The 26,813-nt window shown below is 47.1% G+C and overlaps 5 protein-coding genes and 1 pseudogene across 5 annotated transcripts in view; 3 read left to right on the top strand and 3 right to left on the bottom strand.

The window, feature by feature from the left end:
• The window catches only part of LOC130349074 (uncharacterized), an 80,021-nt gene extending 59,856 nt beyond the window's left edge, over window positions 1-20,165 (top strand). The window contains exons 5-6 of the mRNA XM_056554821.1: window positions 4,354-4,371; window positions 19,528-20,165. Coding sequence (XP_056410796.1) covers window positions 4,354-4,371; window positions 19,528-19,840 — 331 coding nt within the window. The 3' untranslated portion in view covers window positions 19,841-20,165. The remainder of the gene's footprint in view (window positions 1-4,353; window positions 4,372-19,527) is intronic.
• On the top strand, window positions 14,545-14,643 carry LOC130349075 (U2 spliceosomal RNA; annotated as a pseudogene).
• Window positions 20,166-20,353: 188 nt separating the features above from the next.
• On the bottom strand, window positions 20,354-21,689 carry LOC130349065 (histone H2A type 1). The gene has a single exon (XM_056554813.1). The coding sequence runs from the start codon at window positions 21,665-21,667 to the stop codon at window positions 21,275-21,277; it is 393 nt and encodes a 130-aa protein (XP_056410788.1). The 5' UTR covers window positions 21,668-21,689; the 3' UTR covers window positions 20,354-21,274.
• A 266-nt stretch (window positions 21,690-21,955) lies between these two features.
• Window positions 21,956-22,463, top strand: LOC130349068 (histone H2B 1.1). Its single transcript, XM_056554816.1, has one exon. The coding sequence runs from the start codon at window positions 22,008-22,010 to the stop codon at window positions 22,386-22,388; it is 381 nt and encodes a 126-aa protein (XP_056410791.1). The 5' UTR covers window positions 21,956-22,007; the 3' UTR covers window positions 22,389-22,463.
• A 1,645-nt stretch (window positions 22,464-24,108) lies between these two features.
• On the bottom strand, window positions 24,109-24,586 carry LOC130349063 (histone H3). Its single transcript, XM_056554812.1, has one exon. It carries the CDS (start codon window positions 24,578-24,580, stop codon window positions 24,170-24,172), a length of 411 nt encoding a protein of 136 aa, XP_056410787.1. The 5' UTR covers window positions 24,581-24,586; the 3' UTR covers window positions 24,109-24,169.
• Window positions 24,587-25,728: 1,142 nt separating this feature from the next.
• Window positions 25,729-26,571, bottom strand: LOC130349062 (histone H1B-like). The gene has a single exon (XM_056554811.1). It carries the CDS (start codon window positions 26,545-26,547, stop codon window positions 25,885-25,887), a length of 663 nt encoding a protein of 220 aa, XP_056410786.1. The 5' UTR covers window positions 26,548-26,571; the 3' UTR covers window positions 25,729-25,884.
• Window positions 26,572-26,813: the final 242 nt, after the last annotated feature.

Raw genomic sequence — 26,813 nt, 5'->3', positions numbered from 1 at the left:
ATTGTGTGGGAGGAAATATTGAGTTGTGGAATAAAGGCATTAAGGGTCCATCTGGGGTGTAGAGGGGTGTCCGAAATAGATACATTTTGGTTGCCTGACTAATAGAAGTCAGAACCGGTGGATAATACTTGATGGTTCCCCTAGCCAATTTAATTGGGGGGCTCCACAGGATTGATCTAAGGTCACTCCCTGTAATGTCCCGTTCTATCTGTAACCATTGCTTATCAGAGACATGAAGAAAACAGTCTAGAACTCGATTGAGTACAGTCGCTAAGTAGTAAGAGTGGAAATCGGGGAGGGCTAGTCCTCCTTCATCTTTTCTCCTGACCAGCACATGTCTCGCCAGTCTGGTATGTCCACGATTCCATACAAAGCTATTCTGTAGGGAGATTAATTCTTTGAAAAAAGTGCGGGGCAGGGCTATAGGAATTGTGGAAAATAGGTATAGGAGGCGAGGTAGAGTGTTCATTTTAAGGATGTTTATTCTTCCTATCCAGGAGAAGTCTTTCTTTTCCCATTTGGATAGATCCGCTCGCAACGCTTGTAAGAGTGGTGCATAGTTAAGTTTAAAAGTTTCCGTATGAAGTGATGGTATTTGAATTCCTAAATAAGTGATCGAGTGATGTTGCCACTTGCATGGATATGAGGTCTGCAGTAAGCGAACCATTGTCTGGGACAAAGTAATGTTGAGTGCCTCGCATTTTGATGAATTTAATTTATAATTACTGAGAGCTGAGAATGTTTTGATCGTGGACAATAGAGAAGGGAGAGATGTAAGTGGTGAAGAGAGGTAGAGCAACAAGTCACTGCAAACGACGCACACTTGTGATGGCCCGAGGGCAGAGCAATCCCCTTTATATTTGGGTTATTTTGTATAGCTATTAACAGGTGTTCCATGCAGATAACATATAGTAGCGGTGAAAGGGGACAACCCTGCCTCGTGCCATTTCCAATATGCAACGGGGAGGAGAGATGCCCGTTAATCCTAATCTGAGCCTGGGGGCTTGTATATAGTGCTTGTATGCGGGAGAGCATGTTGGGACCTATACCTATTTGAGATAAAGAGGCAAACATGAATTCCCAGTCCACCCGGTCAAAAGCCTTCTCGGCATCTAGAGACAAGAGGAAGAACGGGCATCTCTGCGCACGTGCTTGATGTATCAAAGAGAAGGTACGAAGGGTATTGTCCCTCGCCTCTCTGCCTTGCACAAAGCCGACTTGATCCAGGTGGACTAGGGAAGGCACGTACGGGGACAATCTATTAGCGATTAATTTAGCGTACAATTTGGTGTCCGAATTAAGTAGAGAAATGGGACGATAACTAGGACATAGAAGCGGGTCCCTACCCTCTTTAAGGATCACAGTTATATATGCTCTCAAAAAGGACGGGGAAATGTTAGGGGAGTTAGACATGGAGTTAAATGCCTCGAGCAACGAGGGGGCCACATCTTCCCGCAAGATCTTATAGAACTTGGCTGTATAGCCATCAGGGCCTGGGCTTTTACCTGCAGGCATGGTAGATATAGCATCAAACAACTCTACTTGCGAGAATGGCTCCTCCATTGCCCGAATTGCATCGATAGATAATCGAGGCAGTGCAGTGTCAGAGATAAACTGTGATAGAGACGGAGTCTCAGGGTTAGTGGGAGAGGTAGAACCGTGCTTGGGGAGATTATATAGCGAAGAGTAATATTTATGGAAGGATTCCAAAATGTCAGGTGTCAAATAAGAGGGGATTCCATTCGGATCTTTAATTGCCGGGATAAAAAGAGAGGATTTCTTATTTTTGAGAGCTCTTGCCAGCAACTTGCCCGATCTGTTACCCCATTCATAAAATAACTTTCCTGTCAATTGTTTGTGTGAATTGTTCATAAGCGATAGTAAGTCTGTGCGTACTTTAATAATGTCTCTGAAGACCATATCTTGTTGTGTACGTTTGTGCAGAAACTCAAGCGACTGTAACTGTGTTTGTAAGGAGTGAAATTTTGCCGATGCTTCCCTCTTCAATCTCGTCCCATGTTTAATGAAGACACCCCTCAGGACACACTTTAGAGCTTCCCATTTGGTGAGAGGAGAGGAAGCATCAGAGGCATGGTCTGCATAGAAGTGGGAGACAGTCGTCTTAAGGTCTTGGAGACATAGTGTATCCAAAAGGAGGGTCTCATTAAGCCTCCAGGTGGGGCGAGGTCTGGCAAAAGCCGGTAGCGAGATGGAGCAAAACACCGGAGCGTGGTCTGAGATAGCTATATTGCCTATTTGAGACCGTAAAATCGTATGGAGTAAGTGATGTGAGCATAGTAAATAATCTATTCTACTATATGTGCCTCGTGCATTAGAGTAGAATGTATAATCCCTGTCCTGAGGGTTAAGGGATCTCCATATGTCACTAAGCTGAAGATCATGTAGTTTCTTTCTCAAGGCTCGGAGTTTGCTGTGAGAGAGCAGTGAATGGCCCGTTGAAGTGTCTATGTGGGGGAAGAGTGGAAGGTTGAAATCACCCCCCAAGAAAATCGGGCCAGTGGCAAAGTCGGACAGGGCGTTTAGCGTCTTAATTAGAAAGGGGACCTGAGATCTATTGGGCGCATATATGTTTGCGAATGTGTATCTCTGATCCCAGAATCTCACAGTTCGCAAAGATATATCGGGATTTCGGATCAGTATGGGAAGATGTGATAGAGATTGGGAGGGATTTATGGAAGGCTATAGACGTCCCTTTTGAGCGGGAGTCCGGGTTGGTGCTATGAATCCATTGAGTGTAGTATTGATTATTTATTTTAGGTATATGGCCAGATTTAAATTGAGTTTCTTGTAGGAACAAAATGTGAACTTTCTGTCTATGGAATGAATATAGTGTTTGAGCTCTTTTCTCAGGCGTATTAAATCCCTGTATGTTGAGGGAGGCAAGTTTAAGATCAGTCGACATATTTGGTTAGGAGAGGTGGACACCATATGGGCCAGGCACGACAGCACCCCGGTCGGTCCAGTCTGCACGGCAAGCTAGGTTGGAGGAAGATGGTCCTGTAAAAGAAGAAAAAGTGGAGAGATGAATTAGGAGGGAGTGTAGTAGTAGAAAAAGGAAGTACCCATAAGGGAATGAGTACACGGTGTCTACAAGAAAGGGCCATAAGGGCCAATAGTAAGACTGGAACCAGTCCAATCATGCAACTAGTGGGGGTAACGTAGAAGTCTCGCTAGGGTAAATCTACAGGCTATAACAAATTAGGTCAAAAATTAGAACCGCTAAAAAAAAAAAAAAAAAAAAAGGACTTAAAGAACATGGGTCATGGTGTAGGCCATGACAACCACTGCAGGGTACAGTGAGGCAATTAACTATTAAAGAGAAAGCAAAGCCATCTCTTTGTAGTAGCGAGTGTATGGGAGGCAACAGGTCATAGTTAGCCCTGTGCTTTTTTCTTGCATTGGTCTCTAAGTGTGTAGTAAAAGAAAGTAGAGTCAAAAATATGTGTCAGGGATTTGACCAAGATCCACTTTCTAAGTGCGGAGGTGAATAATAGTGTTGAGCGGCATAGGCCATATTCGAATTCGCGAATATATGGACGAATATTCGTCATATATTCGCGAATATTCGCATATTTGTTATATTCGTTTTATTTTCGCATATACGAAAATTCGCGTATGCGGAAATTAACATATGTGAATATTAGCATATACAAAATTAACATACGAGTAACTTCGCATATGCGGAAATTAGCATATGCGAATTTTCGCACGCCAGTCTCACACAGTAGTATTAGAGCCTTCTTTACACCACACTAGCTGGAAGCAGAGAGGGGTGATCACTGTGATGTGTACTGTGAAAAAAAAGAAAAAAAAAAAACGAATATTCGTAATTGCGAATATATAGCGCTATATTCGCGAAATTCGCAAATTCGCGAATATGCGATATTCGCGAATAATATTTGAATTGCGAATATTCGTGAGCAACACTAGTGAATAATGCGACATTAGAAGACAGACATTCAAACTCAATATCTAAGTACAAGTCAGTAGGTGCTTCTGGGTCCAGACAACGGTTATGGAAAAGGCGTTCAAGTAATAGTAAAGTAACAGAAACTGGGCCAGATGGCCCTCACAGGTATTTGTTGTCAAGGAAAGTTAGTGTAGTGTTGACGACAAGGTTATGGTGAATGTACATCAGGTTTTGCGTCTCATCAGAGAAGTCTTCTGTGACATCGGTTAGGTGTCTTGCTGGGTGGGAGCATTGCGTTTATGAGCAAGCTGGGCTATCGGTGGATAAGAGGTAAGGCGAAACATTCTATCCCATTCCGGAAGAGAAATTGGAGGGAGACGAAAAGTATTCAGAAAGTTCTGTAAATCCATTGGATGTCTTAGCGTTGCTGTAGTGGTATCGTACTTAGCAATTAGTGAGAAGGGAAAGCCCCAACGATACACAATTCGGGCGTTATTCAGGAGTTGCAGAAGCGGTTTAAGAGCTGCTCTTAGCTTGAGGGTACGGAGGGAAAGATCCGGGAACAAGTAAATGGGATGGCTATTGTAGGTGAGATTCTTCAGGGATCTCGCTTTTTTCATGATGTCCTCTTTCACGAGGTAGTGATGCACTCTGCAAATGATATCCCTTGGTTTGGCTGGATCCGGATTTTTTGCTCTAAGAGCCCTATGAGCTCTACCCAGTTCAAGGGGTGTGTCTAAAGGCTTCTGGAGGATTTCATTAAATATTTTTTGTAAGGTAGTTGTAATGTCTTGTGGGGAAACGGATTCAGGCAGTCCTTTGATTCTTATATTGTTTCGCCGATTGCGATTGTCTAGGTCATCAAGATGATCTATTTCCGCCGCTTGGTGAAGAGAGAGGTTTTTAGTCGCCTCCTGTAGGGTTTGAATCTGAGCGGAGGCAGTAGTACGAAATTCCTCAAGCGATTGTACTTTGTCTTTAAGTTGAGTGATGTCTGATTTGACCGGTTTGAGGTCTTTTTTCCAAGCAAGGCGCAGGTCATTTGCCATATTCTGGATGTCCGATTTGGTCGGAATTAGAGCCAGCAAGGCCTGTAGTTCCGGATGGTCCTTCAGTGTGTTAGTTGCCATTTCAGGGGTGGGTAAGGAAGAGTCAGAAATCGTATCAACAGTGAGGGTGGGTCTGTCAGCTCCACGGGCTCTTCTAAGGTTTTGTTTCTTGCCTATGAGAGCTTCATCTGAAGAGGAGTGGTCTGCACCCTTCGCTACGGCTGTTTTCGCCTTCAGTGGAGTTTTGAATAACTTCTTCTTGGCGGGTGGGCTAGCGCCCCAATATTCAGGGGTGTCACTATCTTCTGTGGAATCTCGTATCTCATCCTCAGAATGGGAGATGTCTGAATCCATAGCTTCCGCCCAGTCAACAGCATTTATTGCAGGAGGACCAGAAACAGGTTGCTGAGAGGTTGATAGTGGTAGATGGGAATCACTAGTGATATTGTTAGAGTGGGTATATGTCTCAGCGGAGATACTAGGTGTAGTTGCTGATGGAAGTCCCTTAGAGAGAGGAGCAGGTTTTAAAGGTGGTTGTGGCACCGTCTGGGTTGACTTGGGTGGATATGAGAGTTGAGGAGGAGCTGCAGCATCTATATTTGTACTGATAGACTGCCGAGCTTGATCAGTACATATGGGGTTAATAGTATCTGGCATAGTGGTATACTTAGGGGTCTGTGAGATCGTTCCTGAGGTTTGTAACAGAGTTTGGGTAAGTTTCAGCTCACCTCTCATGTCAGATCTTACTTGTAAGGGGGGGGGCGTCACTCCGGGCAGGCGTAATGGCGGCCTGGGAGGAGGCCACGCACCCCTTCATGCTGTGCTGCTGTGTGTTCGGGGGGTTTCGCGCTGCATCACGTTGAGGCAGTGGAGTCTGAGGAGGTGCCTTCGGTTGGTGCGGCTTTCCAGTAGCTGCCGACATCTTTAGTGGGGGTATTGAGGTCTCCGATTGCGAGCACTCCTCTCCTGTGCGCTCCGTGCTAACCGGGGAGCCGGAAGCTGAGGAAACTGTATGCTGCGCAGCGTTTCCAAATCGAGGCTGCAGCACTGGTGGAGGCCTCGGTCCAGCGTCTGAGGTCTGTAGGGGCTGAAAATAAGCCGGGATGGTCCTAGGTTTGTCTCCGGTGCTTTTAGGTTTCTTCTTGTGCTTTTTACTGTGCGATCTGCCTCCCATATCAGTGTATATGGCCTCTAATAAAGCGGTCCGCCAGGAGCTCTCAGACCATGCGACTTGTCCCGAGCGCGTCAAGCCACGCCCCCCCTACAGAGAGATTTAATTTATATATATATATATATATATATATATATATATATATTTTTTTTTATTTTGTCATGGGACTAGTTCCACCACTGATCCTATATCTGTCCTGTGAGACGGAGTGGGGATTTGGCCTAGGGTAGCAAAAATCTTTACACCAGATGACAGAAAGGCCTCCTTTTTCAGTTCGGCGGGTCCTGTCCCCTCAGTGAGCAGTGCAGTGTTGTACAGAGTGGGGCAGCTACGTCACATCTCAGCAGTGCATAATAGAATTGAAAATAATTATTTATTTTCTTCACAGGCCCCCAACTACCTAGTGAAAAATATAGCCCTGTACACGGTACTTTACAAAAAAGACACAATGCCCTCATGTGACTGCATCCGGTATTGCAGCTAAGCTCCCCTCACATGAACACCAGACACCACGAATGAGCAGCTTTTTATATTTATAATTCTATGAAGACTCATTTGTAACTTAGAAACACATGAGTCTCTGTATGATGTGTGCAAAAGGGACAAGCAGAGCAAAACCTAACCCAGGTGAATTCATACGAGGAATTTTAATTTTTTTCTAGAGATCAGTGAATCGAAGTTGACGAACCCGAATTCGTAACAAATTTCATGAACAATTTGATTTGCAACTAATGTGAATATCGCTGCAATTCTATTGCGCAAACAGCTTCATTAAACTCAATTTTACAGCGTTCCAGGCTATCGGAGAGCTAAGATGGCGGATCCACATGTGAGTCAATTGCCCCCCCCCCGCTCCCTAGTATGGTGGAGCCGAAGCTGTAAGCTCCGGCTCCACCATTCACTAACCTTACACACACACTGTGAGTACACAGCGTGTGAGCTGCGGGGACAAGATCCACTAAAGGCCGGCGCGATGACGTCACATCATCGCGCCGGCGCCTGGAGGACCCGTCCCCGTGGCCTGCATACTGTAAGTAAGGGTATGCTCAGGGTCCAGGGGATTAGGGAAACAGGATATGCGCCACTGTTAGGAGGAGGGGGGGGGGGTCAGAGAAAAGGGAATATTTAATGAGGGTCTGCCCCCTGTCCTGTGCCCTTTACATATAATGCCCCCTGTGCTGTGCCCCTCACATAATGCCCCCTGTGCTGTGCCACACATATAAATTATATGTGTGGGGCACAGCACAGGGGGCATTATATGTGTGGGGCACAGCACAGGAGGGCATTATATAATATACAGCCCCCTGTTCTGTGCCCCACACATATAATGCTCCCTGTGCTGTGCCCCTCACATATAATGTCCCCTGTGCTGTGCCCCTCACATAATGCCCCCTGTGCTGTGCCACACATATAAAGTATATGTGTGGGGCACAGCACAGGGGGGCATTATATGATATAATGCCCCCCTGTTCCGTGCCCCACACTTATAATGCCCCCTGTGCTGTGCCCCTCACATATATTGCCCCCTGTGCTGTTCCCCTCACATATATTGCCCCCTGTGCTGTGTCCCACACATATAATGCCCCCTGTGCTGTGTCCCTCACACATAATTCCCCATCATGTGCCCCTCATATATAATGCCCCCATCATGCGCCCCTCACATATAATGCCCTCTGTGCTGTGCCCCTCACATATAATGCCCCCATTATTTGCCCCTCACATATAATGCCCCCATCATGCGCCCCTCATATATAATGCCCCCTGTGCTGTGCCCTTCACATATAATGCCCCCATCATGCGCCCCTCACATATAATGCCTCCTGTGCTGTGCCCCTCACATATAATGCCCCCATCATGCGCCCCTCACATATAATGCCCCCTGTGCTATGCCCCTCACATATAATGTTCCTGTCATGTGCTCCAAACATATAATGCCCCCTGTGCTGTGCCCCTCACATATAATGCCCCCTGAGGGGACAGGACATGGGGCTTTATATGTGAAGGGCACAGCACAGGGGGGCATTATATGTGAGGGGTGCATGATGGGGGCATTATATGTGAGGGGCACAGCACAGGGGGCATTATATGTGTGGGACGCATGATGGGGGCATTATATGTGCGGGACACATGATGGGGGCATTATATGTGCGGGATGCATGATGGGGGCTTTATATATGAGGGGCGCATGATGGAGGCATTATATTTGAGGGGCAAATAATGGGGGCATTATATGTGAAGGGCACAGCACAGGGGGCATTAAATGTGTGGGGCATATGACAGGAGCATTATATGTGAGGGGCACAGCACAGAGGGCATTATTATGTGGGGGGGACAGGACGGTCATAATTATTATATGTAGGGGCACAAGATGGGGCATTATTACTATATGTGAAGGCACAGAGGGGGAGATTTATGAAAACCTGTGCAAAGGAAAAGTTGCCCAGTTGCCCATGGCAACCAATCAGCTAACTTCTTTCATTTTTAACAAGGCCTCTGGAAAATGAAAGAAGCGAGCTGATTGGTTGCTATGGACAACTGGGCAACTTTTCCTCTGCACAAGTTTTCATAAATCTCCCCCAGAGTGTTTTGCCTTTCAGAAGTATAGTGTATATTATGAGGAATTTCTGGGGTGGTATGTTTTTTAGGGGCCACACTACATTACGGTATTTTACTCAGAGGGTGCACTGCACAGCAAGTTATATTCAGAGAATGCACTGTGTGGTAGTATTAGATTTAGAGGGCACAGTGTGTGGTAGTATTTTATTCAGTGGGTACAGTGTATGATAGTATTATATTTAGAGGGTGCAGTGTGTGATAGTATTATATTTAGAGGGTGCGGTGTGTGATAGTATTATATTCAGAGGGTGCAGTGTTTGAATATAATACTACCACACACTGTGCCCTCTAAATTTAATACTACCAAACACTGCACCCTCTGAATATAATACTACCACACACTGTGCCCTCTAAATCTAATACTACCAGAGGGTGCAGTGTGTGGTAGTATTATATTCAGAGAGTGCAGTGTGTGGTAGTATTATTATTATTATTTTTTTTTTTTCAAAGTAATTTTTTTATTTTCAAAAATAGCATACAAGACACTAAAACAACAAAAGCATCTTACAGGAAAAAAGAATGGTATGAGTGACTCTCTTCGATGCGCTCGTGGGGCGGCCAGTTCAATATAATAGAGGAGCTTCTCACAGCATGACAATGGTTATATTCAATATAACAATGCAATTCAGAGAGAACATGAGAAAAAAAAAAAAAAAAAAACAATAACTGGAATGTAAATCTCAATAAGGGCGTAGGCCAGGTGTAGGGAAGGGCCGTCAAGTTATGGAGGGTATAAGCACAGTCACACAGGTCAAGAGAGAAGAGAGGGAAGGGAAAGGGCAGATGGACCAAAGTAGAACAAGAACAAGAAGGTAAGACGGATGTTAGAAGGAGAAGAGGGAATAGGGAAGCAGGCGAGCTAGAGAAGGACGTACCTCATGAGTCTGGCAGGACCGGCTACCTCCAGATCCGCGGCCACCAGGGTAGTACTGAAGAGAATGGCAGCTGAGCACAGGTGTATCACATTATGCCTCCAAGTGAAAGGACTCAAATTCCCCAGATGACATAAAGGCAAGCCAAGGACCCCAGATATGCTGGTATTTGTCAATCTGCTGTTCCGAGACCGCCATCAGTTCCTCCATTCTACAAATATGTGATATTTCTTGGAGCAAGGACGAGAGGGTTGGAGGTCTGGGAGATCTCCATATCCTGGGGATCACCGATCTGGCAGCCATCAACACATAGTGTAGAAGGAGGGTCGAATATTTAGGAAGCGACGGGGGTAGAATGGATAATAACGTCAGTTCCGGGGTCTTGGGGAGTGTGTGGGAGGTTAGCTTGGACATGAGTTTCAAAGTGCCCGTCCAATAGGAGTCAAGTGATGGGCAGGTGAACCAAATATGGGTCATAGTACCACTGTTGACTCCACATCTCCAACACATCTCCGAGACCCCAGGATATATATGGGCCAATAAGGATGGGACTCTATACCATCTGGTCAGCACTTTGTAGTTGGTCTCTTGCGTTCTACAGGAAATCGTCATTTTGTGACAAACTGATATCGCCCTGTGCCAGTCTGTATCGCTAATCGTGTGTCCCAATTCAGATTCCCATGAGGACCTAAATCTAAGTGGGGGAGAGGCAAAGCTGTCTAAAAAGAGGGTGTATAGTATCTTAATTTGACCCTTGGAAGGGTGCGATTCAGCACCAAGGCGCTCGATCGATGTCAAGGGACGATTGAGAGCCAAGCCATGTTTATTGGTGTGGTAAAAGTGAGATAGCTGGGCATATTGGAACTGATATAATGGTGTAGTCGGGGTACTTGGGCAAAGTTCACTAAAGGTTTTCAGATCCCCACCACGTGTGAGAGTATGAAAGGTTGTGCCTTCAGAGCGAGGTAGGGTCAGAAAGGTACGAGCTTGAAAAGCTGGTGGGAATGTTGCATTACCAAAGAGCAGAGTGAGCGGTCCGTCAGGAGAGAGAAAGGGGGAGCGTCTCAGGTAAGTCAAACGGGCACGCATAATGGAGGCATATATGGGGGGTCTAGGGAGGGGGGAGGTCATGTGTGTACTCGTCCATAAGATAGCCCTAATATCTCTGCCAGATAGAGCACTTTCCAGGGAAACCCATTGTTTTCTATCAGTTGTACGGAACAAGTCCAACACTCTAGAAAGGACAGCCGCAAGGTAGTATGAAAGGAAGTCAGGAAGAGCCAGTCCTCCGTCATTCTTACGCCTAATAAGTATGTGTCTAGCTAACCTGGGATGTTTATTCGCCCATACATATCTAGTTTGTAGGGAGGACAATGCTTGGAAGAAGGTCCGAGGGATATGAGTGGGTATACCCGCGAACAGGTAGAGGAGTCGTGGGAGTACAATCATTTTAAATATGTTAATTCTACCTAATCATGAAACATCAGTTTTATCCCACGTCAACAGGTCCGACTTCAGGGCGCATAGAAAGGGGGGAAAGTTGAGAGTGTAGGTGTCAGCAGGGTTAGCTGGGACACGAATGCCTAGATATTTTAGGTATTTTGATTGCCATTGAAAGGAATAGGAGTGCCGTAGCATCTTATCCGTCATAGGGGGGAGGTTCACATTAAGGGGCCTCACTTTTGGAAGTATTCAATTTATAACTGCTGTAGGCAGAGAATCTGTGTATAGAAGCGAGTAGTGAAGGGAGAGAGGTGACAGGTGAGGAGAGAAAGAGAAGAAGATCATCTGCGTATGCCGAGCATTTGCAATGGCCCGAGGACAGTGAGAGGCCTGTGATGTCCGGATTCTGTCTAATATCTACAAGGAGATGCTCCATACAAAGCACAAATAGAAGTGGGGAGAGAGGACACCCCTGTCTCGTGCCATTGCCAATGTCAAAGGGAGACGACAGATGACCATTTATCCTTGTTTGGGCCTGAGGGTGGGAGTAAAGTGCCATTATGCGCGACCTCATGACTGCACCCAGTCCAATTTGGGAGAGGGTGGCATGCAGAAATCCCCAGTCCACCCGATCGAAGGCTTTTTCTGCATCCAAAGAGAGCAGGCATAATGGGATATCATGTGATCGGGCACCGTGGAGAACCGAGAACACCCTTAGGGTATTGTCTCTGGCCTCCCTCCCCCGTATAAAACCTACTTGATCAGGGTGGACGAGAAACTGCATGTGGTCTGCCAACCTATTCGCAATAAGTTTTGCAAACAGTTTAGCATCACTGTTAATTAGAGAAATAGGTCGGTAGCTGGGGCAGAGCTAGGGATCCATACCCTCCTTTGGGATGACAGTAATGAAGGCGCGCAGGAAGGAGGCAGGGGGCGGGGTGTCACCTCAAATGGAGTTAAAAGCTGAGAGTAATGTGGGAGAGAGGTCAGTACCTAGTATTTTGTAGAACTTGGCAGTGGAACCATCAGGTCCCGGGCTCTTGCCGGCCGCTAAGGAAGATATCGCCCTCATCAGTTCCTCTGAGGAGAATGGAGATTCTAGTGACTGGGTCACATCTTGGGGAAGTTCAGGGAGTGCCGTTGATGCTATGTATTGCTCTAAAGAGGGAGAAGCCTCTGCAGAAGAGGTCGGGACCTGAGGTTTTGGCAAGTTGTAAAGAGCAGAGTAGTAAGAACGGAAAGCAGAAAGAATGTCCGGTGTAAGAAAAGAGGTGGAGCCCGCAGAAGTGCGAATCGCTGGGATAAATAATGTGGACTTTTTCGCCTTAAGGGCAGCAGCTAATAGTCGACCCGCTCTATTACCCCACTCATAGAATGTTTTCCCCGTGACCTGTCTATAGTAGTGGTATCTGTCATTGAGGTGGGAAAGTAGATCATGGCGTACTTTTATCAGTTCCCGAAAAGTGCTCTCTAGTTGGGTCTGTTTGTGTTGGGTTTCCAGTGTCTGTAGGGTTCGAATAAGTTCCTGATATTTAGCCGCCTTTTCCCTCTTAAGTCTCGCCCCATGGGTCATTAAAACACCTCTTAATACACATTTAAGGGCTTCCCAATATCCCGATGCTCTTACTCTCACTGGACGATCGGGAGGACTGGCAATTCTTATTGGCCACTCTGTCTCAGATTGGCGTGGGCGGGGTGATGCTGGAACGTATTCTGGCACTATACACTAATCCGACGGCTCAGCTTCGCATAAACGGCCAACTCTCAGCCCCCTTTGGAATTTGTAATGGCACAAGGCAGGGATGCCCACTCTCCCCACTGCTATATGGAGCACCTCCTTAATGATATCCGGTCGAATCCAGACATACGGGGCCTGCAGACACTACTGTGCCATTACAAATGCTCGACCTTCGCCGATGACTTATTGTTGTTCATTTCTACCCCTCATACGTCACTCCACTCGCTCATGTCCACCCTGTGTAAGTTTTCCTCTTATAGTAACTATAAGCTCAACCCCACTAAATGTGAGGCTCTGAACATCAACATCCCTCACCAAGTAATAGAAGCGCTGAAATCGGCCTATCCCTTTAACCCCTTAAGGACTCAGGGTTTTTCCATTTTTGCACTTTCGTTTTTTCCTCCTTACCTTTTAAAAATCATAACCCTTTCAATTTTCCACCTAAAAATCCATATTATTGCTTATTTTTTGCGTCACCAATTCTACTTTGCAGTGACATTAGTCATCTTACCCAAAAATGCACGGCAAAACGGAATAAAAAAATCATTGTGCTACAAAATCGAAAAGAAAAACGCCATTTTGTAATTTTTGGGGGCTTCCGTTTCTACGCAGTGCATATTTCGGTAAAAATTACACCTTATCATTATTCTGTAGGTCCATACGGTTAAAATGATACCCTACTTATATAGGTTTGATTTTGTCGCACTTCTGGAAAAAATCATAACTACATGCAGGAAAATTTATACGTTTAAAAATGTCATCTTCTGAGCCCTATAACTTTTTTATTTTTCCATGTACAGTGCGGTATGAGGACTCATTTTTTTGCGCCGTGATCTGAAGTTTTTATCGGTATGATTTTTGTTTTGATCAGACTTTTTGATCACTTTTTATTCATTTTTTTAATGGTATAAAAAGTGACCAAAATACGCTTTTTTGGACTTTGGAATTTTTATGCGCGTACGCCATTGACCGTGCAGTTTAATTAATGATATATTTTTATAGTTCGGACATTTACGCACAAGGCGATACCACATATGTTTATTTTATTAATTTTTTTACACTGTTTGATTTTTTTTAAGGGAAAAGGGGGGGGATTCAAACGTTTATTAGGGAAGGGGTTAAATGACCTTTATTAACACTTTTTTTTTACATTTTTTTTTGCAGTGTTATAGGTCCCATAGGGACCTATAACACTACACACACTGATCTCCTATGCTGATCACTGGCGTGTATTAACACGCCTGTGATCAGCATTATCGGTGCTTGACTGCTCCTGCCTGGATCTCAGGCACGGAGCAGTCATTTGTCGATCGGACACTGAGGAGGCAGGTAAGGGCCCTCCCGGTGTCCGGTCAGCTGTTCGGGACGCCGCAATTTCACCGCGGCGGTCCCGAACAGCCCGACTGAGCAGCCGGGTCACTTTCAGTTTCACTTTAGAAGCGGCGATCAGCTTTGACCGCCGCTTCTAAAGGGTTAATACCACAGATCGCCGCGATCGGCGATGTGTGGTATTAGCCGCGGGTCCCGGCCGTTGACGAGTGCCAGGACCGACGCGATATGATGCAGGATCGCGGCGCGATCCCGCTTCATATCGCGGGAGCCGGCGCAGGACGTAAATATACGTCCTGCGTCGTTAAGGGGTTAAGTGGCAGTCGCACTACATTACCTACCTTGGGAGTTCAGGTCCCCGCGAACTTAGTAGATGCGTACCGTCTAAACTTCCCTCCGCTTCTCGGCCTTTTGGCTAAGATCAAGTGTAGTATCTGTTCTTATCAGTTTTCATGCTGGTGGGGATGGGTGCTGCATGGAGGATGCAAGTGTACCAGGGCTTTCCGGGGCTGGTTCTGAGGAATCAGCTCGACGGCTGCCCCGATGTGACCTGTTCCCTCCGGGTCTCGCCATGAGGCTGAGAGGGTCTAGAGCCCAGGTACTTTTGTGCCTCGGGGAGTGGTGACCCTGAGGTGCCGAAACTCACTGGGAGGATGGACTCACTGAGTTGAAGCACGGCCACCATTATCTTTTCACCTTTTGGCACTCACATCTTGATTCCCGGCCTTCTGGCTAGGATCAGAGAAATTTTTTATAGATTCGGCCGGATGTCCGGGCAGTATATCTGCACACATTCACTTATTTATTTATTTTTGTCTCACTGTGTCACTTTTTGCGTGTTGTGTGTTCACAGGATTTGTCAGGATGCGGTAGCCCTTCTGGGTGTCCCTCCTGGCGGTCTAGGGGAGGTGTGTGTGGCCATTAGGTTCCGCACCTCCCTGCAAACACCCCGGGTACTCCTGCTTTGGCAGGGTACCTACCGTTATCGGCTCTGCGGGCAGATACCTTGGCTAACGCCAAGGGGGATGCCAGGAGTATTTGTGGTCCCCTAGTAGCTTCGGCGAAAAGGGACATCGAACCTGGAACCTCGCAGGTACCTTTTGGTCTGGAGGCGAAGGATAAGGTGTGTTGGGGGACCTCTCTCCTATCGGAGAAGGGCTTGCGATAGACCGCATCCTTTGTGCAAGTTTTTTTAGTGTAACACGTTTGCACTTTTTCTTGCACTTTGGGTGAATCGAGAGCACGTTCCTCGGCTTTAAAAAAAAAAAAAAAAAAGGATGCGTACCGTCTAAACTTCCCTCCGCTACTACAGGCGCTGTGCGTGGACTTGGCCAGGTGGGAGCGTAGGGACTTCTCGTGGCTTGGCAGGATAAATGTGTTCAAAATGAACGTGCTCCCACGCTTGTTATATCTATTTTCAGGCATACCAATTTCCCAGCCGTGCTCCTTTTTCAGGGAGGTCGCTGGGCTCCAGATTGGCTTTGTCTGGGCGGGACGTCATCCTCGCTTAGCCAGACACGTGCTGCATAGACGTAAAAAAGAGGGGGGACTTGCCCTTCCAGATTTCTTGTCGTACTACTTAGCCACCGTACTGTTGAGGGTCCTCGATGGCATACAACATGGATCGAGGAAACAATGGGTCGCTCTTGAACAACTGTCCTCAGACTGGGACGTTAGGACATGTGTGTGGTTACCTAGACGGCTAATTCCTAGAAAGGTACCTGCTAATACGCCCCCAATTACAGCGTCGGTGATTAGAGCACTCAAGGCATACCTATCTCACTCTACGCTTGCAGCTCCCTCAGGTCCCCTGACCCCATTCTTTAACAACCCGGCCTTCCCCCCTGCAGTTAAATCATCCACCTTCCTATCTTTTCATAAATATGAAGCGCCCAGGTTCTGAGACCTCTTAGACACATCAGGCCTAAAACCCCTTCCGGACCTGCTGAGAGGCGATACCTTGTTGTTCATGCACGGCTTCCACTACGCACAACTTAGACACTTCTACAAGACATACCATGACCAGCTTCATCTGCACAGGAACCTGTCGCACTTTGAACGAGTATGCACTTCCTCCTCACCAGTTGGAAAACCTGTAAGCACCCTATATGCTCTTCTCTTAGATGCCTCTACAGCGGACACACCGGCCTTTTGCTCGGCCTGGGAACGTGAACTCCAATGTACTATTTCGGAGGGGGAGTGGAGGACGGCATTCTCATGGTGCCACGGGTCTTCCACATCGTGCAAAGCACACAAAACAAACTACAAAATACTGACACAATAGTATCGGGTGCCCTCTCTGATTGCTCAAATGTACCCCAAAATGTCGGACATGTGCTGGCGGTGTGGGGCACCTGGATGCACCATGTCTCATATCTGGCTAACATGCCCGACCATCTGTCCTTTTTGGACACAGATCTTAGACATAATATCCAAACTGACCTCCACCACACTTTCCCTCTCCCCTAAAATGGCCCTTTTGTCTATATTACCGGACTCTGTCCCGAAAACCTCAGCCCGACTGTTGCATTACCTGCTATTAGCAGCTAGGACTGTGATCCCTAGATTGTGGAGGTCTGCAACACCCCCTTCGGTATCATCCTGGCTCCGTGAAGTGTCCCATATACACAGAATGGAGGAGCTAATAGTGGACTCTAGGAATCAATCTGATAAATTTCTATCAGTATGGGGACCCTGGATAGACTTTATGTCCTCTAATGCCTTTGAAACCCTTTACCTAAATGTATAGTAAGCACTGTCTGCTTTCCTCGCCCGGCCTCCCCCCCCCCCCCCCTCCCGACTATGCTGCCATGCTCGGAATGCCCGGTGAAACCAGAGCCCGTTCTGCATCATGAGGTATTTGTGTCTTTGTTATACAGACCTTATCCTTGTTACCCTTTATTTCCCTCTCCTACTCTCTCTGCTTCCCCCCTTTCCATCCTGTTAACCTACATACTTATCGGTTTATTCATGTGGGTGTCAGTTATGATATGCTGTTACCCTGGCTGAAGGATACAGATGCCACTCTCATTGGCTCTCCTATTTTCCCTACCCGCTAACTCCAGGAGCCACGGTCTTAAGATATTTTGTTGCATTGACCCCAGACATTTGCCTTCAGCCATTTCTGTGTGGGTAATGAGATGATGAGATGTCACTTACGGGTGTCATTTGGAGACTCACACAGGTAAGATCAGCCTGTCTTGCACAGCGGACATATGCTCTGTTTGACATAGTGTTATTGTTCTATTCACCCTGTTTGTATTGTACCATGTTATCCTATAGAGTATTGTTATATATTTCTTTACTTGAAAACTCCAATAAACATATACTTTGGAAAAAATATTGGACACCTGAGTGCCACTTGCCCCAACAAAAATAATTCTCCACCGGCAGCTGGAGGAGACACAGACGTTCTTCTGGTGTCCGGAGCGGTGGAGAAAAGAGCGTATAACCTGCAGAGTGTAACTGTGGGTGACAGTGGGTTTGCGAGATTCTGGAGCCTCATTTACCTTGGTGCGGCCTGAAGTGGTGGATACAGAGGACATCATCCCTGGAAGAACCATGGCTTTAAAAAGAATTGGAGGTGTGTGGCCTGCTGTGCCCATAGCCCGTGTGTACCTGGATTGGGGTACAGGCCAAGGTTTGCGGGAGGTGGGGGGTCTCTGAGGACATCCCTGTTAATGTTCTGCTGGAGAATGATTTGGGTCGGATGCTCTGTCATGATGCGGCCATCTCTCCTCCCCCCCCCCCCCCCCTTAAACGTTTAAATAATGGCTAAATATATAATAATTTTAACCTGTAGAATGCAAGACATAAAAAAAAACTAGGACCACCTGCCCCCCCCCCCCCGAACCAAAAAAAAAAGGTTCACAATTATAATTATTTTTTATTTCACCCTACAATTTTCACTTTGTTTCTGTAAACTTAGTTGTAAAATGAAGGGTGCCATTACAAAGTGTAGTTTGTTTCGCAAATAACAAGCTTTTATATGGGTCTGTGGATGAAAAATTGAAAGATATGCAGCTTTTTAAAAGTGAGAGGTTATAAAAGAAAACATCAATATAAAAAAATGACAGCATCATTAAGGGGTTAATGTAAAATAGAGATTAATATTAATTTAGTAAAAATAAAGCATCAATTTCTATTAAAAACTATTACAATCAAATTAATTAATGGCTAAAATTATGGGTGAGAAAAAAACTTGACCAAAATTAGTAACTTTATATTGAACTTGGCTGCAATCTGTTCTATGGCCACTAGATGGCAGAATACACTGTACAATACATTCCCTTTCTCGCCCGAATCCCTAGAAGAGGCTGCACTGTACTTTGTCCCCACCTAGTGGTAAGGCTGCAGAATGTAAAGACTATTCAGAAGTTTTTTTCTTCCCTGTACTGTGTTCAGCTACCACAAGATGGCAGTAAATAGTTTTCTATGTAACCCAATATACCGTATATGAGACCGATCGTAGGAACGAGCCCCGGCAGAAGATGACATTTAGGAATGAGAGTGAAAAGACCAATTAATCATTAAAGTAACATTAATGAACCAATTATAACTAAATAGGATGATTGACGCTACAAAGAGAACATTAGGAGGTAATTAATTAGGAGTTTGTTAGTATCTAATTTCATCGGTAAATAGGTCAATGAGGTAGTATCATATGTCAGCCAGTAGGTGGCGACGTAATATAGAAATTAAAAGGAAATACAGTTTAGTCCAAAGTAATGGGTGATGCGGCTGACGATGTAGGATGAAAGAGAACGGAGAAAATATGTGAGAGATCAGAATGGACATTGACCATAATGTAGTGTGTGAGATCGGCTCTGGTGACTGCAGTGTAATTATATATAATATATACAGTCCCAGCCATTACACACCGCAGTCTCCGTACAGATATAAAACAAGAAACAGAACATGTGGACACTAAAGAGTTAACACTGTACGGATCTATAGTCCTGATGCTTAGTATCGATTGGCTGATAGCGGAGCTTTGGTGATTTCTCTCCTCTTCATCTATATAAGAACAGGAGATGTCAGGACGGGCCCTGGTGATTATTCCGGGTCACTGTATACGGAGAGTGCCGGCATTCGCAGCCTCAGAATGAGCCGCCTGTATATGAGATCACATAACACGGGACAATTGTCTTCTCTCCCAGAGCGGAGAATTACAGGGTGAGCGGGAAATTCAAAACCATCAACGATTCTGTGTTCAGCCAATCAAAAGAAAAGGGGGAGGGGCCGGAAATGTAAATTCAGTTAAAGGAAACGCCCATGAGGACGTTATCTTGTTACAGTTCTCCTTCTGGTCCGCTTATGTGCTATATAAACTAGGACGCCGCGCCTCAGACTTTGTTCATTCTATTGTCTACCAACAGGATGTCAGGACGCGGCAAAGGAGGGAAAGGTCTCGGTAAGGGCGGAGCCAAGCGGCACAGGAAGGTGCTCCGGGATAACATCCAGGGCATCACCAAGCCTGCTATCCGCCGTCTAGCTCGCAGGGGAGGTGTGAAGCGCATCTCCGGCCTCATCTATGAAGAGACTCGCGGTGTCCTGAAGGTTTTCCTGGAGAACGTCATCCGTGACGCCGTCACCTACACCGAGCACGCCAAGAGGAAGACCGTCACCGCTATGGACGTGGTGTACGCCCTCAAGCGCCAGGGCCGCACTCTCTACGGCTTCGGAGGTTAATTCTGCTTCTACTCTGCTCCATCTCATCAACCCAAAGGCTCTTGTCAGAGCCGCCCACATGTTCTATGGAAAGGCTAGAATTACTTGTAACTTGAGCGATCGGTGTTGTGCTCTGGAGGCTGCGGTGTTTGTTCTTCCCAATTCTGCCTTAATCTCCGCACTTGATCAGTCTGTCGGTGTTTCCTGCTCCTTCACTATCTGCTCCGGGAGATCTCCCCTGAATGTTCTGACTACTGCACTCATCCACCGTGATTATCATTACTCTCACAATCTACATCATTCCTCTCCTCCATATTACATTACTTCCCTTCCTAAAGAGTCCGTGTTATAGAAGATGCAGATCTCCTGATAATATCCGGGTAAGAATTATCTATGTCTCACTATCCGGATAGATGTGCCTTCACTCTATAACACCTTTAGGTTAATGGAGCTGTTCACACCGAACTAAATTGCATTTATTTATTTATATTCCGCCTGTTCTCATAAGCAGGATCCCTGGATTGTTTTCTGCAGTTAACCCTCTCAGTGCTGAGTTCAGTTACTATAGTGATGTAGATCGTGTCCTCTGCAGTGTAATGCGCCTGTGTGATCGGTGCTGCTGGCTTCAGTCTCACGACACCTGTGACCGTAATTGGTACAAAGAGGGCAATGAAGGGTTAACTCTAGGCGGAGTTATAGACACGAATGTTCGCTCATTGGTTGATCACCGCAGTTGACTATTTTGAAATTCCCGCTCTTCTTCTGGTCGTTTCTCCCTTTGTCTCGTCCTCTTCCCTGTACACGTGACTACATTCCTCTGGTTTCTGTAAATAGGAAGAAAAAGGCGGCGGAGGGGAAACCTTTTAGGGGCCGATCAGGGGGATTCTAGTGAGGCTGATGCGGTAGAAGGAGAGAGGACACTATGTCCGGGTTTTCCCTGCAGAGTATATAGTGGAGCCGCGTCCCTGTCCTATTCCAGACCCGAGACAGCGGGAGGGTGATCAGTGTGCGGTTATCTACACCAGACTTTTACTTATCTTTGCAAATTAATTATAGTCATGAATTATAACCAACGGCAGCTGTGCGAGCATTGCGCATAGGATTAGAATCTTTATTGGTGGCATACACACAGTACGCGATCCGGAGCATACAACGATGTTTAATTACGTTTATTTTCTGTAATATTCAGACATTCAGTGTAACAAAGCAGCAGCCGCCGCCCTCTAGTGTCTCGTTCGTTACATTGTTACAACTAACAGGATTGTTACTTTTTATAAAAGCTCAGAATAACTTCACCGATGTCTGTTTTACTTGTTACCCCCCCCCCCCCTAACCGACCAGTAAGTGCAGATCCCTATCACACCCGAGATCAGCGGTGCCAGCTCTGTAGTAGACAATGTGGGCGGCTCTTAGAAGAGCCTTTGGTGTTCAGGATGGGTCTGGGGTAAGCGGCGATCACTTGCTCTTGGCCGCTTTGCTGCTCTCGGTCTTCTTGGGCAGCAGCACGGCCTGGATGTTGGGCAGGACGCCTCCCTGGGCAATGGTCACCCCACCCAGCAGCTTGTTCAGCTCCTCGTCATTGCGCACGGCAAGCTGCAGGTGACGGGGGATGATGCGGGTCTTCTTGTTGTCCCGGGCGGCATTACCAGCCAATTCCAGGATCTCAGCGGTTAAATACTCCAGCACAGCGGCCAGGTAGACCGGAGCACCGGCGCCAACCCTCTCGGCGTAGTTCCCTTTGCGGAGAAGCCTATGTACACGACCGACGGGGAACTGGAGCCCTGCCCGGGATGAGCGGGTCTTTGCCTTAGCCCGAACCTTTCCTCCTTGTTTGCCGCGTCCAGACATAATGAAAAGTAAAACCTAAAACGCTCAAAAGAAGCCTCTCTGTGATGTAACCGTAATTTCCTTTCTGCTGCTTTTTATAGGTTCCTGCTCCGCCCTCCGGCTCCTGTGATTGGGTATATTTGAATCCAGCCAATTGTGACGAGAATTAAAGAGACACCAATAAACTGCACTGGGCGGGGCTTATGACACTCCCACAGGTCACATGATTTGCTCCTCCAGTAGAACAGCGAGCAGACAGCATTTCTCATTTGCATGGGCTGCCTATAAATACGGCTGCGGTGGGAGGAGGAAGCATCATTATTCTCTCTGTTCTAGTGAAGAAGTATTGTGACTGATCATCATGCCTGATCCCGCCAAGTCTGCACCAGCGCCCAAGAAAGGCTCCAAGAAAGCCGTGACCAAGACTCAGAAGAAGGACGGCAAGAAGCGTAGGAAGACCAGGAAGGAAAGCTATGCCATCTACGTGTACAAGGTGCTCAAGCAGGTCCACCCTGACACCGGCATCTCCTCCAAGGCCATGGGCATCATGAACTCCTTTGTGAATGATATCTTCGAGCGCATAGCAGGGGAAGCCTCCCGCCTGGCTCACTACAACAAGCGCTCCACCATCACCTCCCGGGAGATCCAGACCGCCGTGCGCCTGCTGCTGCCTGGAGAGCTGGCCAAGCACGCCGTGTCCGAGGGCACCAAGGCCGTCACCAAGTACACCAGCGCCAAGTAACCTGCTCCGCCTCCTGCTGTCACCCCAAAGGCTCTTCTAAGAGCCACCCACATTGTCTATAATAGAGCTGGAGCTTCTCCTGTCTGTATTCCCCGTATTCTCTTCTGTATATGTGGCCGCTATTCTGTCAGTACAGTCTATTGATACTATATATATTCTGCTCCGGGATCGGGTGAGATCAGAGCGGCGGCTGCGGTTCTCACTGACTGCAGGGTGTATATTTTCCTGTGGTGGAGCGGGGGGGGGGCGCTGTAGATCAGTTCTCTATAGTTTCCCTTTTGACATTTGGTCAGTGTAACTAAGTCTCATCCACCCGAAGTCCCCGATTATCCCTCCTATACTCCCCATGGTCTGTACATAACCGGTGCAATGAATAACACTGTTTCTGTAGAGGAATGTGATCCTCCGCACAGGGCCGGTTTTCTGCTTTATAGCCCTCACTTCATCCCCGCTCCCTCTCAGGTCAGGACCGCGGAACAGAATTCCCGTCCTCCTATCTCACAGCTTTATCTTTGCTGTGACACCAGAATAAGTTTAGTCCGCACATTCTTCTCTACGATCTCAAAAAATGTTCATCTGTGCGAAAGTGATAAACAAGGAGGATGAGGGTAGTAGTCAGCCACAGGATCAGCCTCTACATCTCGGGGAGATCTCTCCATTGTTATCGGGTCTGGAGGAAGCGGGAAATTAAAATCCCGAACGTCCTGTGATCAGCCAATGAGCATTAGGCATCGGACGGGACCGCGCACACCGCTCATTGTTAACCCTTTAGCGTTAATTTGCACTACAATAATGACGCAGTCCCACAATGCACAGCAGGGAGGACACCACAGTATTAAGGATAATGCCAGTTTCCTCCATCAGAATCAGTATCTCAAAGTCAGGGACCGGATCATTACTGATCTCTATTAGCAGTATATTCAAACGATCAAGCGTTAACATTTATTATTGATCAGCAGATATTAGAATGTAATCCTTTACAGAATTAGTTGATCGCAAAAGAAACAGAAAACCACAACATTAACGGGAACCTGATATCTAGTAATGTGATTGCAGTAAACTGACAGTAGATGTCGCTGTTGCACAATGAACGGAATACAGGACTGAACGCTCCCTTAGCCCAGATTCTATATATTGATGACTTTATGATAAAGCCCCAGGTGTAGGGGTTGTGTGCACAGCAGAGGCTCTTCTGGCCCCCGAGGCTTGGGATTGTACAGATGCATATAATGGGGGAGCGATGGATACAAGGGAATCATTCATCCGCTCTCTATGCTCAGCAGTTGTATCATTACCTGGATATTACAGCCGCTGTGTAATGCGGGGAGCGATCATCAGTGAGGATGATGGGGCTGATGGTCTATTACATTACAGCCTGGACAGTGAGATGTTCTGTCCGTGAGAAGGGTGCAGGCAGCCGGCATATTAACCGATAACAGGACCGAGTGAACATAAATCCCCTAACAGACCATCTCCAATTATAGGAACACATGGCCGGGGAAGGCGGCACTAGGACCCAGCGCACGATTAATCTAATTTTCACTTTCAGCGCTTCATATTTCTTCTACCGATCAGGGTCACAGTATAACCCGTAACACATGGAAGCGGCCGCTGGCACAGTACAGGGCAAACTACAGAGAACAAGGCCGGGATTATATTGAAGAGCTCAGCCAGACAATCTGGACAGAAAAACATAAAAAGATGATGATATCAGCTCATTTTATGGAGAACTTGGTGGCTCTGAAAAGAGCCTTTGTGTTGTATGCGGGTCCCGGGCAGATCTAAGCTCGCTCCCCACGGATCCTGCGGGCCAGCTGGATGTCTTTGGGCATGATGGTGACCCTCTTGGCGTGGATGGCGCACAGATTGGTGTCCTCAAAGAGTCCCACCAGGTAAGCCTCGCTGGCCTCCTGCAGGGCCATGACCGCCGAGCTCTGGAAGCGAAGATCGGTCTTGAAGTCCTGGGCGATCTCTCTCACCAGGCGCTGGAAGGGGAGCTTCCGGATCAGCAGCTCGGTGGACTTCTGGTAGCGGCGGATCTCACGGAGAGCCACTGTACCTGGACGGTAGCGGTGAGGCTTCTTCACCCCACCAGTGGCGGGAGCGCTCTTCCTGGCGGCCTTGGTAGCCAGCTGCTTGCGGGGAGCTTTCCCTCCGGTGGATTTACGAGCGGTCTGCTTGGTCCTGGCCATGATCCTCTGTACACGTACACAGTGGAGAAGTGATGGGAAGAGATCGCAGAGCAGAATATTTATACTCCTGGTCTCATCACCATTGGCTCATGTTAACCACACCCCTTCATCCCATTGGCTGATTCATACAAACTAGAGCCCGCCGAAACACTTGAGACATCTGTGATGGATCTTTGTTCTGAAGCGGCGGGGCCCATCCTCAGCGATGATAGCGCCCCCCATGTATGACACGATGCCGGGTCTCGGGCGTTCACACTGATTCCCCGCTCCTCGGATACAGACTCTTTTATGCCTACAATTCCTCGGAGCTCTATCTGCTTCACTATTTCCAATCTCTATATATATTTACATGGGGCAGTACAGTAGAGCGCCCCCATGATCGAACAAAATGCCCAGTAATTCTCTGTATGGGTTAGTAACTTCATATGTGCACAACCTATTAAGTAGAGTAGATGGTTAAAATTACCACAATGTTTCTGGTTAATCAATATTAATAATTTCCAATAAATATTTTCTATTAGTCACTGCACGAAATTCTTACAGTTTCAGGATATACAAATCAGTTGCAGTGAGTGTTACAATAGCGACACCTGGTGGTGAGAGCTTTGTATTCTAACCTTTGCATGTTGCCAAATTGTAACAAGTATTTACATTTCCTCAAGAACTGACACAAATTGTTACAGAGGCGCAAACAGATACAACTAGATGTTATATGAACACCACGATACCAGTTTCTCTAATATGGAGAATATAGTCAAGCCGGGAGCTTGTGTCTCTTGTTGAGGATCTAGGACAAAGGCATATGCATTGTAAACTTTATTTATATATATATATATATGTATATATAAATTATATATACATATACATACACACACACACACACACACTTCCCATCCACTCCAATTTGTTTTATACTACAGTGTGTTAGGGTATTTAATAAAAGCTAAATTTTAAATTAGTGGGTCAAAAGGTTTTCGGGTAAAATCAATGGAGTTAGAGGTCAAAGTGTCTCCTAATGATATGTATGATTGGCAATGCGCCCCAAGACTTCTGTAAACCCTCGGCCTCCTCCCCTTACATCCTGGGCTCTAATCCCTCAGTATATCTGCGCTCCTGTCCTGTTCTGCCCCAGTAAACCCCAACAGGATTCCCCAAATACACCATACTATGATGGCGCTTCCTTCTCTTCAGGATCTCTGCTGTCTGGAGAAAAATACACGGGCGGTGATTACACAGCTCTGGTGGGAGGAGGTGGTGGCTCTGAAAAGAGCCTTTGAGGGATAAGTACAGGACGAGGCTCCCGATTATTTCTTAGCCGCGCTCTTCTTGGCTTTAGTCACCTTCTTTGCCGGGCTTTTGGCAGCTTTGGGTTTGGCCGCCTTCTTAGCAGGGCTCTTGGCAGCTTTGGGTTTGGCCGCCTTCTTAGCCGGGCTCTTGGTCACCTTCTTGGGGGCAGCCTTCGGCTTCTTTGGGCTCTTGGCCGCTGCAGGCTTCTTTGCTTTCTTCGGGCTCTTGGCCGCGCTCGGAGCCTTCTTTGGCTTCTTAGGGGATTTGGTTGCTTTCTTAGCTGCTGCAGGTTTCTTGGCCGCAGCCGCCGGCTTCTTCTTGGCCTCCTTGTCCTTAGTCTCCTGCTGCTTCTTGTTGATCTTGAAGGATCCGGAGGCGCCGCTGCCTTTCACCTGGAGCAGGGTTCCCTTGGTCACTAGACCCTTGATGGCCAGCTTCAGGCGGCCGTTGTTTCGGTCTACATCGTATCCTCCGGCAGCCAGAGCCTTCTTCAGGGCGGCCAGAGACACCCCACTGCGCTCCTTAGAGGCGGACACGGCTTTAACGAGCAGCTCGGACACGCTGGGACCGGAGGGTTTGTGGCTTTTCTTAGCGCCCCCTGCGGCTGATTTCTTCGGCTGCTTCTTGGACTTGGCGGCCGGTTCGGCGGGAGGAGCAGCGGCTGGTGCGGTTTCTGCCATAGTTTGTCGCTGACGTCTATAGGAAACAATACTGCGGAAGAGAAATATAGATTGCGGAGCTGCTGGCGACTCTTATATATTCAGCGGCTTCGCTCTGATTGGCTGCTGTGCTTCCATATTCCTGAGCTGTTATTGGCTGACGCAGAGCACAGGCCCCGCCCCATCCCGTCTGATCCCTGGTGAAGCTTCTCTCCCCTCTTGTGCTTCCCTGCCCGGGATAAGAGCCCCATACCGGCAAGAACCGGACAGGAGAGCTCGTTGTCTCC

Source organism: Hyla sarda, unplaced genomic scaffold (assembly GCF_029499605.1).
Source record: "Hyla sarda isolate aHylSar1 unplaced genomic scaffold, aHylSar1.hap1 scaffold_909, whole genome shotgun sequence".
In the NCBI taxonomy this organism is placed as follows: domain Eukaryota; kingdom Metazoa; phylum Chordata; class Amphibia; order Anura; family Hylidae; genus Hyla; species Hyla sarda.
Note: the sequence above shows the minus strand (reverse complement) of the source record. Positions and strands in the feature narration are given on the sequence as shown.